This window comes from Arvicola amphibius, chromosome 14 (genome assembly GCF_903992535.2).
Source record: "Arvicola amphibius chromosome 14, mArvAmp1.2, whole genome shotgun sequence".
Classification (NCBI taxonomy): domain Eukaryota; kingdom Metazoa; phylum Chordata; class Mammalia; order Rodentia; family Cricetidae; genus Arvicola; species Arvicola amphibius.
The window spans coordinates 63098217-63117691 of record NC_052060.1 but is presented as its reverse complement, the minus strand read 5'-3'; the positions used below and the strand labels follow the sequence as shown (position 1 = coordinate 63117691).

At 36.6% G+C, this 19475-nt stretch overlaps 1 protein-coding gene across 2 annotated transcripts in view; it reads right to left on the bottom strand.

The window, feature by feature from the left end:
* Positions 1 to 19475, bottom strand: part of Wls (Wnt ligand secretion mediator) — a 92068-nt gene that overhangs the window by 20489 nt on the left and 52104 nt on the right. For both annotated transcript variants that reach the window (XM_038311737.2, XM_038311738.2), the window contains exons 3-10: positions 17218 to 17342; positions 13597 to 13758; positions 9325 to 9461; positions 6624 to 6792; positions 4899 to 4996; positions 4475 to 4538; positions 2400 to 2543; positions 682 to 765 (exon numbers count right to left, since the gene is read on the bottom strand). In XM_038311737.2, coding sequence (XP_038167665.1) covers positions 682 to 765; positions 2400 to 2543; positions 4475 to 4538; positions 4899 to 4996; positions 6624 to 6792; positions 9325 to 9461; positions 13597 to 13758; positions 17218 to 17342 — 983 coding nt within the window. The remainder of the gene's footprint in view (positions 1 to 681; positions 766 to 2399; positions 2544 to 4474; positions 4539 to 4898; positions 4997 to 6623; positions 6793 to 9324; positions 9462 to 13596; positions 13759 to 17217; positions 17343 to 19475) is intronic.

The following is a 19475-nucleotide window of genomic DNA, read 5'->3' as shown; positions in this document are numbered from 1 at the left end:
ATACATGAAAATACCTCAGAAGCCATGGGAATGATAATTTCAAAAACATGGCTAATAGTCTTTATCCAACTTACCTCAGAAGAACTTTGTGAAATGCATCTGACTAATATGTGCATTCTATATCAGATTTTAGATAGACTTTTTCACTTCTCAAAGTAAGTAATCAATATTTTAAAATATTACAAACATCATTATTGAGATTTTAAAGTACATTAAACTGAGTTTAAGAAATAGTATAAACAAAATTTTCTAGCAATGGGACTTTTGAGTTATGTTCATGTTTAGGTGGCAATGTAATTATCACACAGAATGACTAAAGGCCTGGCAAAGGATCTTCGTTAATGCTAAATAATGACCCAATCAAATTAGCACATGCTTACCAATGTTGCATCACAAGTCTTGAAACGTTTACTCTCTGAAATGAAATGTCCCTTCAATATGGCTATAGGTTTTAACCTAAATGCTTAGCAACTTTCTACAATGTAGGACTGGAAGGGGAAAGCCAGTCTATGTGATCAGCTTGCGGAAAGTCCAATGCTGAAGTGATCTAAAAAGTGTTTTGCTTAGCTAAACAAAGTAAGCCTCTCTGCTTTTGTTCTCAGCAACTCTGAAAAATCTCCTCTGTTAGAGATGGGAACCACTCCAGGGACAGTCTCTTGAGAAGGCTTAGGATTCACTCACCTGACTAACAATGAAGAAGATAACAGTCATGGCAGCACAGGCTAAGGTGATAAGCATGAGGAACTTGAACCTGAAAATCAGACCCTATTAAAAAAGACAGGAAGAATTGTTCAATATATTCATTCTCTCTCTCCCCCTTCCCCCTCCTCTCTCCATATTTATTTATCTGTCTGTCAGTCACACTGTCTGTCTGTCTGTCTATCTATCTACTTACCTACTTACCTATATGCAAAACCAAATCCCTAAGAATGACAGTAAAATCATTCCACATGTTAACATCCTTCCTGTAAAGGTGAATGCAGCTGAGGGACTTCTTAAACAAAATATTTTCTATGTTCTTATCTCTCATGAAGCAATGATGCTGAAGTCTAGGATTTTACATTCACAACACATCATTAAGCTTCAAAGTTCCCTGATAAACAGGTTATATAATTCTACACAAAAGTTCAAAGTTACCAAACAAAAGCTTTCTACAGTTATAATAAAATTCTTCTCAAATTTGGGGAGGAAGGTTGTATTAGTCAAAGTGAAATCAATTTGGTTTAATATTCTCATTTGTCACTCTAGCTCTGGAAACAGACAAGCCTGAGAAAGTACTTTTGGTTTCCAAAAATATCAGGGTTTAAAGAATGGTGCCTACTGATTAGGTGTCTTCTGTGCAGACTAGCTGTGCAGGACACCATGATTCTGCAGTTTCTCCTTTTTTCACATAAAAAGTCATTTAAGCAATGAATCTAGTCAATGTGTCACCTGCATTAGAGATTGGAGGAGGCTAAGTGTTTCTCTTGAATAGCTATGTAACCTAGAAGCAGATTATTGAACTCTACTTGAGCACCCGCTGGATATTTTAGAGAATATGTACTACCAAGAGTACATATTCAGAAAGATTGCTCAGAGAATAACAGTATTGGTTAAACACATTTAGCAACCTGAATTCAATTTCTTGAATCCATGTAAAAGCCAAAGTAGAGAGCTGAATCTACATAGTTGTAATCTGACTTCTACATTTGTACTGTTACATGCACTCTTACATTCATGCATCACACACACACACACACACACACACACACACACACACACAAACAAACAATAATAATTAGTAATTGATTTTTTTAAGCATGGAAAGCGGATTATTTGGACTAAAATCTTCAAGGGTTAGGAGGAAAGCCATACCACAAGCTGGGCCAATTCTACATAGCTCGGTATCCCATCTCATCCAGTAAGCACTTAGATTCCATCAAAAGAATCTATTGGGCAGGTTTCTATCTTACTGTTATGAGAACACATTTATACCTTAGAAAACCCCAGGAAATATAGCTGTTTGGGTGTCTTTTTATTTGACCCAGGATCCTATATGAGAAGTTCTTAATTTCTACTTATTTTACTTACTTATTTGTGTGTGTTTATTTGCGAGAGAGAGAGAGAGAGAGAGAGAGAGAGAGAGAGAGAGAGAGAGAGAGAGATAAAACTTTGGACACACACATGCCACAGCGAGTTTGTAGAGGTCAGAGAACTGCTTTCAAAAGACAGTTAGCTCTGACTGTGAATTCCAGAGAAGAAACTCAGGTTGTCATGTCTGCATGGCAAACACTTCTACTAGTTGGGATTATTTTGATGTCCCTTTAATGTGTATTTGAAACTAAAACTTTCAGCTTTCAGAGGTGAGTGTTGACACATCCAGCTAGAGATCATTAGCATGAACTTAGATAGCTGCTTACCTCATAGTGCAGCCGCCGGACTTTGCTCATGGCTGGGAGACTAGACTGCTTCCCACTGATGTTTCGAAATACCTGAAATACCATGAAACACAGAAACAGAAAATAGAGGCAGAGGCAGATCCCTGCCACAATGATGAAAGCCATCTGCAAGTGTATAGTGAAGGAAAGGACAAATTTGCCAAGAACATGTGCTAAAAGGGCACAGAGCTCCTCACAGCTGCCCTGGTGGCACTCAACATTGTCTCCAAGTGCTCAGGAGGTTTTAAGGAAGGTACTACTATTAAAACCTGGTTTTCTGATCCCACTGATTAGGGTTTTCTGACACAACAATTTCAGAAGGGAATATTCAAATAGTGTTATAAGCCAAGAAAAAGAGAAAAAACTGTAGTCTAATTTTACTAAATAGAGTTGGGTCCCTCTTAGAGCTAGTAAATCAGAATCTGTCTTTCAAGCATGTTTTAAAGTAATTCAAATGTGTCATGAATCGAAACACACTAGTATAGTGGATATTTGTTACTAAATGGGAAACTGTTTTAAAATCACTGAGAGAGTTCAAATAAAGATGCCTGAGTCCCATCATACATATATCTCATCATAACATTCTAGAAAATGAGTGTAAACATGTTTGGAACCACTTTGCTGTGCTTGGACTTTTCTAAGAACAAGACTGAGATACCCTGGGGAAGGCATAAATGGAGCAAGTTCAGTAGCAAATGAAAGGGGAGGGGAGTTGGCAAGGGTCCAAAGGATGGAGAGTAAAAGCAAGGACTGTGGATCCAGATAGTATATCCATTGGAGAAATTCTGAGAACTACCACTAGGGCCCAGACTTTGAAAACCAGCAAGATATAGAGCATTGTGAATTGTCAGGAATAGCAGACAACAGACTGCAGCTCCTCTCTCTTCTACCAGCTGGATTCCAAATTGCCTATATTTTTCCAATACTTTGACAGGTAATAAACTATACATCTACCTTTCTTTAAGTAGTATATTTAATGCAATTCTTCCTTCTTTTCTATGACCAACAGTGCCCTGGAATAAAGAGAAGATGATTAATTGTTGCAGGATTTGAAATTTTATTTGCTTCCCTTGCCTTCATCCTATACGTAAAATGAAACGGTTGAATCAGGCATTGCAATTGTTTATCTTGTACAGTTACCACTGTGGGGGATGGGAAGTAGAGGAATTTCAATTCTTCTACATTAAAGGTACTGACACTATGTATCTGGTTTTCTCACAAAATTCTGTGGCATTAAGAAATTGATATAAATACCACCACTAAACAAAGTATATTCAAGGGACATGTCAAGGCATTAGTTGTTAAGAAAGAGCACAACTCCAGGATTCACTCTCACTACAGAGAAGAGGTTTAATATTCTTTTAGAATATTAAACAGGTGCTAAGAATATTAGATTTTAAAATAAGCACCCTTAAGGAATAGGTTAAGACTCATTTTTCTTCACTGAAGTGATGCAGATGGTGATAATTTGAACCAATCAGGATCCTCAGCATTGCTCAAGAACTAATTACCTTAGTGTCAATCCCACTGAGTCTCAGGAACTAAAGGTGGTTGTATGAAGCTTTGACAATAGTTTCACTGGATAAAGGACTGGATTTACCATAGAAGCCCTGCATACAAGTCACCTCAGGCCCCAGCTTTCCTACAGAAGCTTGACACAATGGTGACTTTGGTCTCAAGCTTTCTAGAGCAGAAGATTCCCTCCCATATAGGTGACCTCTGTTCTAGGAACCAGAAAGTATCGCTGTGGCTCAAGAAGCCACAGAATAATAATATAAGAATACCTTATAGAATAGATGATTTAGGATATACTTCAGACCAGAAACTTTGAACTGTATCTAAAACCTATGGCACAGGGAGAGCCCGAAAACTCCCACTTTGGCTGCTTTCACAGTCTGAAAGCACATACTAATTCTTCTCAATATTTATCTCTAATTGTTGCTATTGGTTTGAGGACCCTAATCCAGAGAGTATCTGCTGAAACACATAAAATGATCATGAAGTCCAGAAAGATAGGGAGACAAAAATGAAACCTCAAATATATCAAAGAAGGATACAGCCAGTTCTGTTCCAACATCTGTAGTCCAGATACTGTAGAAAGGATTTGTGAGTTGCACTCCTCTATAAAAACAAAAGCAAACAAGATGGAAAATGAAATACAGGTGCTGAGCAGAGCTTTTCCTTAACATTGAAGCAATGAAGGGAGGCAAAGGTAGGGGTGTTAGTGTACCATATTTAGAAAATAAACTTCAGAGAGTATAAGAGGATATAGAGCTTTAAAATATGAGCCAAAGCATTTTGGATGTATAAAGGGATAAGCCTTTGATTTTGTCACAGACTTCATCTGAGGATATGTTCTCTCCAATATTTAATCCCATGGACAACCAACCACCATTCTTCATTTAAAAACTCCTTTTAGAAAGATGGAAGCAGACAAGGAATATCACATTTCTTCTTGGAGTGCCTTCAGTATCTGCTTACCTCTCACACATGTCAAATATGAAGAGGCAGAAAGAGCCAACAGCAATTGGTCCAACTTGCTTCCAATACCCTGCAATGTGATTCCGCTCATGCTGATCCTAATATAAAACAAATTGAAGAAGGAGAAGAGCAAATCTATTCCATAGGTGATCTAGCTAATCACCTGCTATGTACTTGATAGATGATAGCATTAGAAACAAATGAGATAAAACTCTCAGTGTCATGCCAGCTGAAGGACATTCATCATAAATCCCATTCACTGAGGTTGTCAATTAGAATGCACACAGCACTGTGGGATGGCAAAGAATGACGTTAGGGAAATTTTTGTCCCAAAAAATAAATTGTTGTTTAGTAATAACTTTTGTTTATAAAGGTAAAATGATCATCAAGAAATAAAAACAATAAGGTACTTTATTTTGCTAAGTTTATCTTATCTTCATCATCACAGGAACAATTTTCCACCTCCCCTATCTAATTTCCAGAGTGTCTTGAAATATAACCCAGGTTAGCCTGAAACGCAAAGTCCTTCTGTTTAAGACTCCTGCATTTGCCAGAAGTACAACATGAAGTATTCCTTTGGATGGGCAATAAAAGAAAATGAAGATATATATAAGAAATGTGAGCCTGTAGGCAGGGATGGTGGTCTATACAATCTTATTGTGAATAATCACCCTGGTTGGGGCCCTACTGTCCTTATCTCATTGCCAGGGCATCTCTGCTGGAGGGCCCTTCACATAGTAAGACCCCTTAGGTGGAATTTGGTTGTAGGTAAATTCCCCTCTTCTTACACTGTTCTCCTGCACAGGGAACTGGCTTCACAAATTTGATTTTAATGATCAAATCATAATGAAATTTAAAAATAGCCTCTGCACTGGCATGATGGCTCAGTGGGTCAAAGCAGCTATGGCTAAATCTGAAAACACAAAATCAATCATCATGATCCACACAGTGAAAGGAGAGAACTCCAGAAAACTGACCCCTGACTTACACACACACACGAATACACACACATACACACGGACACATGGACATACATACACACAGACACACACACACAAATAAATAAATAAATAAATAAATAAATAAATAAATAAATAAATGTAATTTAAATAAACAATTTTAAAACATTCTTTTTTGAAGCCTAACTTGAAAGTAAAAGTTCTTATTGACATAACTGCATCTTAGCCACAATGTAAGAATGAGATCAATCTTATTTTTATTATGGTAACTCAGCCTTTCTTAAAATAGAATTTGATGCCATGCAAAGAGGTCAGTATTCTTAGGTAATAGGGGTCACTGGATCACTTGGCCAAGCTGCTAGCTCTAAAAAGGCATGAGCACATTGCCTGGTGGTTAGCCTGCTCTTAAGGCCAGGGAAAGCAGAAGGCAAGCCAAAGAACAAAAATTAAAATAATGATCAGACTTCATATATTTCTCTTTCACAATATTATTGCTTTTTCTATAAGGAAACAAAAACTCAGATACATTAAGAGTTTTTAACTACATTTCACAAACAAGGGCCCGAGATTAGGGCATTTGCCTCAAAACATTCAGCAAGTTACTAGTGAAGAAAGACTATGAACCTGCAGGAATAGAGTTAGACTGTGGTCTCTCATTTCTTTTACCTCCCCATAGCTTAAGAGAGGCTAAACAGGTAGACCAGTTCAGCAACTTTCTCAGAGATGCTTATGGACAGACAGATATCCCTTCCCCAGGAGTTCTCACCATCATGTGTTCACCACAGAAGATGATCCAGAAGGAAAGAAGCATTGCATAGAAGATGCCCTGCCGGATGTCACCAAATAACAGCATCCAGGTCCAGTCAAACCCAATGGAAAACCATTCCACAGGGATATTGATGAATGTCATGGAAATCCCAAGAGCAAAGATAACTCTGAGAAAGTACCCATAAAAACCATGTTACTCTGGAGGGCAAACTTTAAAAATCTGAAGCAAATTTTGAGAACTGAGATGCTATTTATTCAGATTTTAGCTTATTGATCAGTTTCTTAGCATTCATGTAGTTTCCACTCTGGGATACAAAATGTCCTAGTTTACATCTCTGGAAAATGAAGGAGTGTAACACTAACCTTTGTATCACAAAATAGAGTCACCTGAGAAATACACACTTTAACCCTATTCCCTTCTTAAACAGATAAGTTTTACTATAACTAGACCCTCTTACATTTTCATAATATCACTGATCCAATCATTAAGAATATACACCATTACTGTGATAACCTTGGCAACTGCTAATTGTGTAAGTATATTTGTTTCAATAAAAAACTATATAATTATACATAAACACAATTTGTTACTTGTTTTGTTTTCTTCCACCACACTATTTACTTGCCCCTTCTTTATTAAAGTCATTCTGATTTATTTAAACATTTTTATATCCATAATTTGCATATGCTTATAAGCCATAAATAATGTACCAAGAATGCAGTTAAGGCTACAGATACATATGAGAAAGTCCAATGTTTTAACTCATTTAATGGGAACTGCATTTAATGGGAAAGACAGACAAAAAGGCATTAAAGTAAACTGGTAAGCAACATCATCACAGTTTAGAGGCTAAGAACACTGCCAAGATTGTCTTTTACTGAGACAGAAAGTACATAAAGACTAAGTACATAAAGAATTGAGGAAATGAAAGTGAAAAGGGCAGAGAGAAGAGTCTAATTGGATGCAGAGAAGCTTGGAAGAGGCAGGGATATTTACAGATCTATGTATAGCATATTTTAGGAAATAATAGGACATGAGAGGAATAGCTCATGAAGAAACTTACGTAAAGTTTACCTTGAAAGAGACTAGCAAGCCAATAAAAAGTTTTACTAGAATTACAACATTCATTCACTTAACAGATATTAATTTAAAGTTATAGATATTAATTTAAAGTTAAAGAAATATAAAGATAGAAAGAGAACTGATAGTGATTTACATAGGATGAATGGGGTGGGGGGACAACAAATCACTGCAATCAAAAACAGCAAAACAGGGCTTAAAGAGAAGGAGTAAATGAGGTATTAAGATACATGGGAAGTACTATTTCATATAACAAGAAAAAGTTTAAAGGCCTTGGGATGAAAGCCTAGAATACAAGGCATTTGAGCACTATCACAGATACTGCAGTGAACAGAGATTAAGATTCAATGGACTTTATAGGACAGGACAAAGCTAGCAGAGAGATTTCAGCAAAGAAGTGGAGTGATTTTATTGACCTGCAAAGGGAACACAGAGGCTTTTGGTATATATAATGTAGTAAGTAAAATTGTGCAAGGAGGTGCTTCTAATAACCCAGTTGAGCAATGATTTGGGTGATTAGATTAGGGTGGTAGCAATGGAGACAGTATGACTTCATGGGAATTAGATAGAGTGAATAACAAATAGAGTATTAAGTAGCTTCCTTCTTTCCAGTTTAGAAAGTAAAGAAGAGAAGTTGCCTTTTACCAAGATGGGGAGGCCTAGGAGAGCTATAGGTGGTAGCAGAAAGAAGTCAAGTATTCTTTGTATTACATTTTTTTTTAGTGCAAAAGAAGATGCTAAATAAAAATTCCTATGTTTGTATCTAGAGTTGGGAGAGGTTAAGGCTAAGTATATAAAACAAGAATCATCATACAATACATAATTTTTGATTTCCGGAGATCACTTTGGAAAAAGTAGAGCTAATAAAGAAAGCAAGTCTAAAGTCTCTGCCCTAATTCCACAGTGTAAGAAGCTAGAAAGACGGGGAAACAGTAATGAAGATTAAGTGATGGGCAGCAAAGGAGAGTAATACACAAAAAAAAATAAGTTTGAATGAAGGAAACAGGGTGATTAGCTGTGTAAAATGCTGCTCATGGGACAAAGAAGGTATTTGGGCTGTGGAGGTGATTCAAGAGTCTGTGAAATGGCACAGTGGAGATAAATCAATATTGAAATGGAACCAAGAGAGAACTGGAGCAGACATGTGAGCAAAGTTTTTGAGGATTCTTGTAAAAGGAGAAAAATGATATGGTTATTTCAGAAGGAAGTACTTTCTCACGGTACAGCATATTTATGTATAATACTAATGGAACTAAGAGAAAAAAAAGAAGTTGTTTGATGTGAGAAAGAAATGAACTATATCTACAGGAACATCATCCTATGTATGAGAGGGTTTAAATTCAGTTGAAAGTGAAACAGTTAATCAATTGATAGAGAAACATCTGAAATCTGACCCTGGAGAAGAACAACAAAGACAGCAGTGTGAGGTTTATCATTCTTAAGATTAACGAATAATTTGTTTATGAAATCTGAAGGAGACAAAGAGTTCACGATGACTTTCAAATCAATTCACCAGCAGGAGTATCACACTGGTTGCTTGAACTAGACACACAAAATAGGAGCAGGGCAAATTACAGAAAATTAGCATTTTCTAAGTGTGATCTGAATCAGTTCTTACTTTTCCAGAAGTACTGGGGGTCGGGACATCATGGTGATCCTCCTCCAATACCACACCATAATGATGAAGATGCTGGGTGTGAGGAAGGTCTTCATAGCAAACCAGACCTTAGTGAAGCCTCCATTTTGGTGGATTCCCTAGACCAAAATCAAATATAATTTTGGAGAAGAATATACATTACTGTTATTTTTTACATATGAGTACAGATGAACAAAGAGTTTACCTACCCAACAGTGTCCATAGTCACAGAAGGTACTGCCCTCTGTCCCTTCCTCAGATATCATAGAAATATAATGAAAATCATAAAAATGGGCCATGCTATGTCAAGGGATTGATTAAGAACATAATCAAAGATTTTTCTGTAGGGTCTTTATTCAACATTGGAGATACCACATAGGTCCAGTAAGCAGTATTAGAAACCAGAATTACATTATGTTCATAACATACCATTAAAAGAAAAAAATAAAATCAAAAAGCACAAGTCATTACAGAAAAATGTTATACATCTCTATCTTTACCTGTGCTTTTAATTTAATTTTAATTTCTAATTTTCTTGCGAGTGTGTGAATGAGGTTTGATTTAAAATGTGGCCTCCTTACGCTATGCTCTATACCCTTCATTAAACAACATGGAAAGAATCTAAATCATCACTGTTCTCACTAACATTTGTGACTTTTATGGTAAAACATCTTCATTTTCTTATGCTGTTTATATGCAATCAAAATCACACTATGACCTTAGAAATAACTACAATAATTTTATGTGATCTTAAGACCAATTAAGGTATCACAGAACCCACCACATCAATGGAGAGAAGTTAAGGCGCCGAATTCCAGCTTTAGGTTGTGTCAGGAACATTTGTCACAAGCTATTACGGACCATAACACAATTATAGCTTACAGTAACTGATAATTCAGATGTCAACTCATCAGAGAAATTATTCTCAGATGCAGAAAACCTGCCTGGCAAGGTAAGCAGGACCACTGACTCTGAAAACTGCTACTTTCATCTGTAATTTCACTTGTGCAATAACAGCTACTATATCTCCCCATTACCATGAATTTTCATGTAATGTGAACTTATAATCTCATGATTGCATCTCAGTCTTTTTTTTTTGTTTTTGTTTTTTGTTTTTGTTTTTTCGAGACAGGGTTTCTCTGTAGCTTTGGAGCCTGTCCTGGAACTAGCTCTTGTAGACCAGGCTAGTCTCGAACTCACAGAGATCCGCCTGCCTCTGCCTCCCGAGTGCTGGGATTAAAGGTGTGCGCCACCACCGCCCGGCTGCATCTCAGTCTTATGGACACACATATTTGTGGCTGGTCAGGAAGATGACTTCTCTCTACACTATGTTCTCCACATTACAGTGAGAAACATATAAGCCTGTTCTCTATCATTAGCCCTAGTGACAGAGCAATTTGGCCAGACATGTGTTCTTCTGGACAGATCACAAACAGAACTTTCAGAGATTTTACTTATGAAATTGCAGGTGTCTGGCCTTGTAGAATCTAAGCCCCTCAGAGAATTTATGGTAAACTAGGGTGGTATTACAGGTGTTTGTCTTGTTCTATCATAGTCCTTCAAGAGATCAGTAGCATTTATGTTGTGCTATGCTTCCTTCACCGGCACCTCCTTGCATTGATTCAAAATAGCAGTTAATGTTTGCACAAGTTATTAGATTTATTATACTAACTTTTTGTTTAGGTCTTGAGATTTAGGTGTTTAAAAAAGGCTGTTAATTGGCTATGTCCAGTTATTATTAATCACACTCAAGAAATGTAAAATAACGCACTTATTCTTTGCCTTTTCCTCCCGTTGTAACCTGCAGTGGCCCCTTTAAGAGAGGCCAGAACCTCCTTACAGCAGCAGCTGTGGTTGGCTTCAAACTAGCTGAACAGTTTTGCTGTGTATCTTCAAACAATGCCTGTGTCCCTGAGAATTTTCCTTGTAGTTTTTTTTATTACTAATAATGAATATATAAATGCTTGGTAATGTGCAATGGCAGAAGAAATAAGACAGGAAGAACAATGTAGAAATGCAGAAGAATAAGGATGTAGAATGTACAATTAAGAATAAATAAGAATATTAGAACTGGAACAGAAAATTAGAGCTAAGAAATTTTAGACAATTAGGACTAGAGAATTAGGATTAAAGAAGAAATAAAGAAAATGACCCTAAGATACTGTGTAAGGTTATTATAGAAATATTTCAATCCCCACTCCTGAGAAACATTTCTCTTTTGGAACTCTGGGTAGGGGCTGGGAGCTAGTCTCTTGGCCTTTACAACGTTTCCTGTGCCAGGACCCTGGCATGTTGGCATGGTCATCTGTACCACAATGTAGGAATGATCAAGAGGAAGCTGCAGGACCATGGTCACTCTTATACTCTGAACTGTAAACAAAGTAAAACATCTGCTTCTTCTTTTTCTTGTTCCCTATGTTTTTATTTATTCCTTGAGGATTTCATACAATATGTTTTGATAATAAGACATGGAGTCTAATCTGTGGTAGCCAACAATTCTTAAGTATGGGCCTGCCCTGGAGTGTGGTCGATAAAGACAGTGTCTGTCATTTCATTGGTAAAAAATGATTTTCCCTACCCTACAAAATATAAATAATGAATAACTTCTTGACTAGGAGTATGACTTTATGCTGACATTCCCTTTTTAGCACTAGGATTTTGTCTGGCTTTATATTGTACAGGTCTTATTGTGCATCTGTCTTGTTGTGTATGTAAAATGCTATTTCCTTGAAGATATATACCACTCTAGTGCCTACAGTCTCCCCATTCCCTCCTTCTACAAAGATCCCTAATCCCTGAGAGGAGGGATGTGATAAAGACAACCCATTTGGAGCTAAGCATTCCAAAGTCGCATTCTCTGAATGCTGTTCAGTTGTGGGGTTCTATGTTAATTGCCATTTACTGCAAGAAGATACTTCCCTAATATATGCACGCATATATCAATATAACAGTATCTCTTAGGAGTTTTTTATTGTTATGTTCATTTATCAGAATAACAACAGTAGGTTTTCCCTAGGGCACATGATGTATTTATTCTCAGGTTCTTGGCATCATTAACACTGTCAGGTATAAGTTCCATTCCATGCAGCATGCCTTAAATCATCAAAAACTGATTAGTTATTCACATAATATTTGTGCCAGTATTCTACCAGTGGACATATCTTGCAAAAAATTATTATCATAGCTTGCTAGTTGAGACTGACAGTTATTTTTTTGGCTTCCGGTAATATATATAGCACCTTCTAGCACTATGAATGCTAGCCAGCGTGGGTGAAGTTTCAAATAGAAAGTCAGCTAAAATTTTCTATGTTCTCTGTATGTCAATGTTGAATTATCAATCTAAAAACTTGGACTTTTGGTGATCTTAAAAAAAGACTACTTACGATACTAAGTGCAGAGATCCACAATTGCTCAAGGTAAAAAGAATAAGAGGCTGAATGCTTAGCCCTAAAGGAAAATGTACCATACCATTACTCCCAAGTTTCAGAGATCATTTCAGAATAGGGGTCTGAAAGAACCAGAAGAGATAGATGACCACAAGGAAGCATCATCAGCGAACAGCAAGGTTCATATGAACTCATAGCAGTTACCAGAGAATGTATAAAACTTGTACAAGCCCGACCAGACCAAATCACATGGAGAAGAGAGTTGGACACATAACTCTACTACTAGCCACAGAGCAATTGGCAACTTAGCTTCTGGGGAAGGAAGGAGAGTGTTTTATGTAAGAGTGTAACCCTTTGTAACTTAACCAAGCAAGCTCCAGTGGAAGAATAAACAGCTAAGATATTTTGGGCAGCACAAACAGGTTTTGAAAGATTTTTATTTTGTTTTAGTTTGGTTTGATTTTTTTCATGGCACAAAGTTGGGAGGATAGGAGAGAAAACATCGATTTGGAAAGAGTTGGGGGACCAAATATGATCCAAACACATATGAAACTGAAAACTCTCAAAGACCTCATTAAAATTAAAGCATTAATATTAAAAATCATGCATACAATGAAATAACTTTATGCAAATCGTTTTAATTTAGAATTTTAATCATCATGGTTGTCTTGTTATTCTTAGAGACGCAAACAGATAGGCATATAGATGGCAGGACTAATAGAAGAGTTTCCTTCCCAGGAGCTTCCAGGGTTCTATGTGTGGAAAGAGATGGAAGAACTAACACAGAACTCTTTATGACACTTTTATGAATACTGTATTGACTGCTGTTTCAAGGTCACAGACTGTTGGTTCAGTTACTCTCACTTACCACCAACCGAATATCCTTTATTTCCCCAATCCCGACATTGATTTTCTTCTTCTCATTCACTGGTAGTCGGATATTTAGAAGGTAATATTTATGAGCCACTGACCCAATTTCCATGAAAGGAAGGACATCACATTCATAATAACGACCTTCATGCTCTAAAGTCTGGAAAGAGATTAGATGGTTTAAGGCAGATTACTATTTACAAAACACTATATGCATTCATTTGCATTGAGTTCATGTCATCAATTTTAAAATGTTAATGTGTGAAGATGTACACTAAAGGCACAGATTTACGAGGAATACTGAAATCCCTGTTTCCCCTGAACTACTTCACAGAGATAAAGGGAGGGAAGAAAGGGAAGGAGGGAAGGAGAGAGAGGAGGGTAGGATGGGGAAGAAATCAGCCCCAGTTCAGTTAAAAAATAAAAAAATAGATAAAAAGCAGAGCTTTCTTCTGTCCTTTGAAACCTTTCTCAGACTTAGAAACCATATTAGAACTTTGCATCAGACCGTTCAACTGTTTTAGGTAATTCCTAAGAGACCTCCAAAGATTCCTTGTGTGTGTGTGTGTGTGTGTGTGTGTGTGTGTGTGTGTGTGTATTTGGGAAGAAAGTCATTGATGAAGTCTATCACAATCTTGATAATGGCTAATTATTTTCACAGTGAAATATAGAAAGCTAAAATTATCTTCCTCTTATTGATTTGACAAAAACAGCAGTACATTGGGGTTGGAGAAATGTCTCAACAGTTATGAGAACTTGCTGCTCTTGCAGAGGACTCAAATTCTATTCTCAGCATCCACACAGCAGTTTAAAACTGATTATAAATTAAGTTCCAAGGCACCTGGCTTCCATGGTCTGTGTGGTTGTCTGAAAGAAAATAGTCACCATAGTTATTGACACTATTAGGAGGTGTGGCTTTGTGGTCTTGTTGAGGAAGTGTGTCACTGTGGGATGAGCTTTGAGGTCTCCTTTGTATGTGGATCAAGATGTAAAACTCTCAGCTCCTTCTTCAGCACCATCTCTGCCTGAATGCTGCCATGTCCTACCGTGATAATAATGGACTAACCTCTAAAACTGTAATCCAGTCCCCAGTAAATGATTTCCATTATAAGAGTTGCTGTGGTCACAGTTTCTCTCCACAGAAATAGAAAACCAAATTCCTGCAATAATTCATGCAGGTGGTGTACTTGCATACATAGAGAAAAAATACACATCAAATAAAAACGTCTTTAAAAACAACAAGAAGAAAGAGAAGTTGCACACAGTGTCTTGAACAATGGAATTAGTTTGCTAGACACGCTCATTCAAAATTTTCTACACCCAACCTGAACCTCCTAACTATCCAAGAGGCAAATTGGCAAGAGACAGATGAAAATTTAACTAAACATACAAAGACAGGAGACACTTGTAGATTAGGAGGAATAAAACTGGCAAACAAACAATCTGTGTACCTCTACTTTCTTCTTCCCTTTCTTTCCTGGTCAGACATCACTAGTCAGTCGCGTTCTAGTATAGACACGTATCAGTAATGAATCATGAAAATTTTATCCTCTAATGTATGAGGGCTTTTGTCTGACATTACCAGTTGATTATTGGCAGCAAATAAGATTTTAAAAGTAAAATATTAAAAAATAAAATATTCTGTTTCTTTCTCAAATTATAGATGCATATTGGATGATTCTTCCTATATAAACGGTCTTTCTGCCCCTGAATTCCTTTTTCCTCCTTTACCTACAAAGAAGTATAGAAATAAAAATATGTAGGAATTAATGAAAGTAAACTACCAGTTGCCTAGCAGGATTAGTGTCAAACTCACCACATGCAGTTAGGGGCTGGAGGGTTTGTTTGCGTCTTTGGTTCCTTTCTTTTTTCCTTTTCTCCCTCCCTCCCTCCTTCCTTCCTTCCTTCTTTCCTTCCTTCCTTCCTTTTTAAAGTATTTATTTATTTGTATGTTATTTGTATTGACTATTTTGCCTTTGTATATGTATGTGTAACATGTTTTGGGTTTGCTTTCTAAAGTTTTACCTCTACCAGTATTAATGGCACTTCAGAAAAACAATATTCTCGTTTTATCCCTTTTTTAAAAAACTGCCTCCTACCTGCCTTCTCTCCCTCATACTCTCCCTAGCCTCTCCTAATTCTGTCATAAGACTACCTAATTAGGGAATATTACATCAGGTAGCAACTTGACTTTTTTTTCTTGACTTCACAATCCACTGGAGACTACAGAGCTTTGAAGCAACTTCTCATTTAACATTCAGAATCAAAATTAAATTTTACCATAATCAAAATACATAGATTTGATGATTCATTTTCTTCACACCTTTCGAAGTCGGATCTCTTTTGAGAAGGAGAGCAACACATCCTAACGATAATTAAGGCCCTGTCACTGAGAAATGGTTGCAGGCAGCACCCACACACACTTCTCAATGTGTAAGAAAAAGTGAAAAATGACTTCTGTTTATGAGGATAAAATTTTCTACAACGGAAAGTCCTGTAACTTTCATTTAACCAGGCTCTCCTCTGAAAAATATAACTAAGATACATCACATATAGAAGAATTATATATTCCTCAATTTCATAAAAAATTTTTAAATAGCAGCTACCTCTATATTTTCCCCAGTTTATAGGTTCCTCTCATTTTTACCCATTAAATTATCTTCAAGAGCCTACCTAAAACAATTATTCTAGGCTGTTGAGGAGAGAACTCTATATTTAGACAGTAAGCAAAGAAAAGGCCTAGGGTAGAATTTTTCAAGTTTTGTTTATTCCAAGAGTATGAGTTCAAAGTGCACTGAAATAAAGTCTTCAGTACTGTCTCCTGATTTGAGTCAGGAATTATTATGGCTTGAATGTGCCTGTCGATTTTAATATTAAAATTTAGTTGTTATCATCATTTGGTCATAACTGTTCTGCTCTCATGAAAGAATTAATGCTGTCACTGTGGAGAAGGATTAATAATAAAGAGATAAGTTTTGCTATGTGAAGCCACTTTTGTCCTATCTCCTCTCCCATATGGGTTTGATTATTCTCTTACCATGTTTTAGTATAGTACAAAAGACCTGAACAGATTTCAGGTATCATGGCTGTAGTCTCTCAGCCTCTACAAGTATGAACCAAATAAACTTCTATTATTTATAATTTACTGACATATTGGCAGCAGAAAATTGCGGGTTTTAAGTGTGGCCTGAGAATCTGTATTTCCTATAAGCTTGCAGATCACACAGATGTGTTTGGTACTCAGACCACATCTGCATAATGAAAGCCAAGAAAACAAACCGCAACAGGTGATTGGGTGCTGGGTAGAGTTTGTCTATGAGAGTTACAGCCCATCGTGTTAACACTGCATTTGATTCACAAACATGTCTTAGGCATAATTTTAAATTATAAAGCCACTGTACATGTACATGTTCCTTATTTCCTCTGGTTCTTAAAAAGAACAAGGTTAGCCGGGAGGTGGTGGCACACGCCTTTAATCCCAGCACTCGGGAGGCAGAGGCAGGTGGATCTCTGTGAGCTAGCTCCAGGACAGGCTCTAAAGCTACAGAAGAAACCCTGTCTCGAAAAACCAAAAAAAAAAAAAAAAAAAACCAAAACAACAACAAAAAATGTACCCTACCTTGGGGGATGTAAAAGTACATTTTAGTTTGCGTGGTACCCTTTCATGGGCCATTTCAGTCCACTCAGAAAACATATCATCACGGTAACCCAGGGAAACATCCATGGAAACTTCTGCATTTTCTCCTGCAAGAGAAAAAATGGACAATTTATAAGTAATTTTGTAAAAAATACTTTTTAAACATTCCAAAATTTTCACAAACAAGCAAACAAACAAACAACAAGAACCAAAAAAATACCCCAAACAACAACAACAAAAACCCAAAAGAGATATTATTATTAAACCTAAACCTAAAGATTGAGGTTACAGTACTAAAGTCTAGTATGGATTCTGGATTTTCTCTCATAGTCACTCTGTGAGTCAAGAACTTCCATTTAAGCTCTACCAGAGATAAGAACTTCATTCTCTCTGAGGCAGCACAGTTGTTCAGAATCTGAATCATAATTAGGACTTATCCTCCTGTAACTCGCACTACTGGTCTAAAATATGCCTGTAAGAGGCACATGGGAGTTATTGTACCAAATAGTTCCACAAAAAGTGCCTTAGATACTTGATAGTTATAATAGTTACTTTTCTTGTTTTTATTTTTGTTTCTTTTGTTTTGTTTTTTTTCTCCATGCTCTTCTTTTCATTGGAAAACTATTTTCTTTGGAAGAATAGGACAGGTCTTACACATGGACAAAGTAAACTCACCCTACTAAGGAGTCCCACTTTCCTCCTCCATTCTTCAAAGGCTTTGAAGATTCCTAGGTGACAAGAAATATGCACACCCAGAGCCTACCCACCTAATGCCCTACTTCTGTCTTGTGTTACTCTGGAAATACTATTCTTAGACAACTCTGATCTTATTCTCAGTGTTTATGTGTTTTTCCCCAAAAACGGGTATCCAAGAGGAACGAAAAAACCATTTGTGTGGTCAATAATGATCAAAAAGCTGTTGTTCACAGAAAGACATACACAGCACTAGATCTCAGAGTCTGGGGTGCCCTCACACAAACAACAAAGGCTCCTTCTCTCTATATGAGATGAGTCCTAATCAATCATATTCTTACACATAATTTTAAGCAGTCCAAGAATCATACATTCAAAACTGATATTCCAGTTCATTATGAAAGTAAATCTGTTGTAATCAGAAAGTAGAATATATTTTACTGAACAGTTTATTGGTCAAATGTATCACTGTGAAATATATCATGAAATGGTAGGTATGCCTTCAGGGAAACTCTTACCCTGGGCCCCACAAAAAAAAAAAAAAAAAAAGAATAGCAATAGGCCTAGGTAGAGAAGGTATTTCAGGCAGAGTAAAGATCAGACAGAATTAACCACTGGCCTGGCCCCAGCTTTAACAATTCTTCTAATCTACTGAGAATGTTCAAAGGAAAAGTAATAAAAATTTATACACTATATTAGTATACAACTACCCTATTTTAAGTAACAATAACTTCTGAGGTATATTTAAATTAACTAATTTAATTTTCTATCAGCTCTAATAACTAAACATTGATATGTCCTTTTGATTACTCTCCATATATCATTTATCCATTTCTTTTGTGGTTTTGCTACAGGAGTAATGATAATAATTAATTTGTTTCACTGTAAGTATTCCTGTTGCTATATATATCTTAAGACATTATGTTGTATATATTAAATGTGCCCAGAAATTTCTAAAGATTATCATTTGATCTGTATCACTTAAAAAATTGTCTAACTTGTCATCCTCAAATCAGTCACATAACACAACTTTTATATGAATCATGTCTAGAACTGCTATTCCTACTACTTTTGTTAGATAAAGTAGTAGAATTCAAGAAAATATCCATCAGCAAAATCAATCATGCTTCATGGAAAAGCTACTCAATTCTGATCAAAGCTTTCTGCTGTGTTCCCAGCATGGGCAAGGTTCAAAATCATCACTGAAACCCTCTAGCCCAAGCATGGGGTTAAAATATATTGAACCAAAACAATACCTTTTCGATGAAGAACTTGAGAATTGCAGTGTAAGTCAAAAAGCACCAAGTTGGACGCCTGGAAATACCAGTGTCCGTGGTTCTGTCTTTTATTGCATACACATATAGTAAAGACAGACTAAGGTGGGTGGAGAATGAGGTTGTCTAAGGAGAAAGAACTATGTGCTCCTTCAGTAGCCCATGTGAACTGGTACTGAACCATTTTTGCCAGACTGTCTTGTGTTGTTGGGGTTTCTGTCCTGCCTGGTTCCTGTAATTGTTAACTCTTAAAGAAATCACACAGAGGTCTAC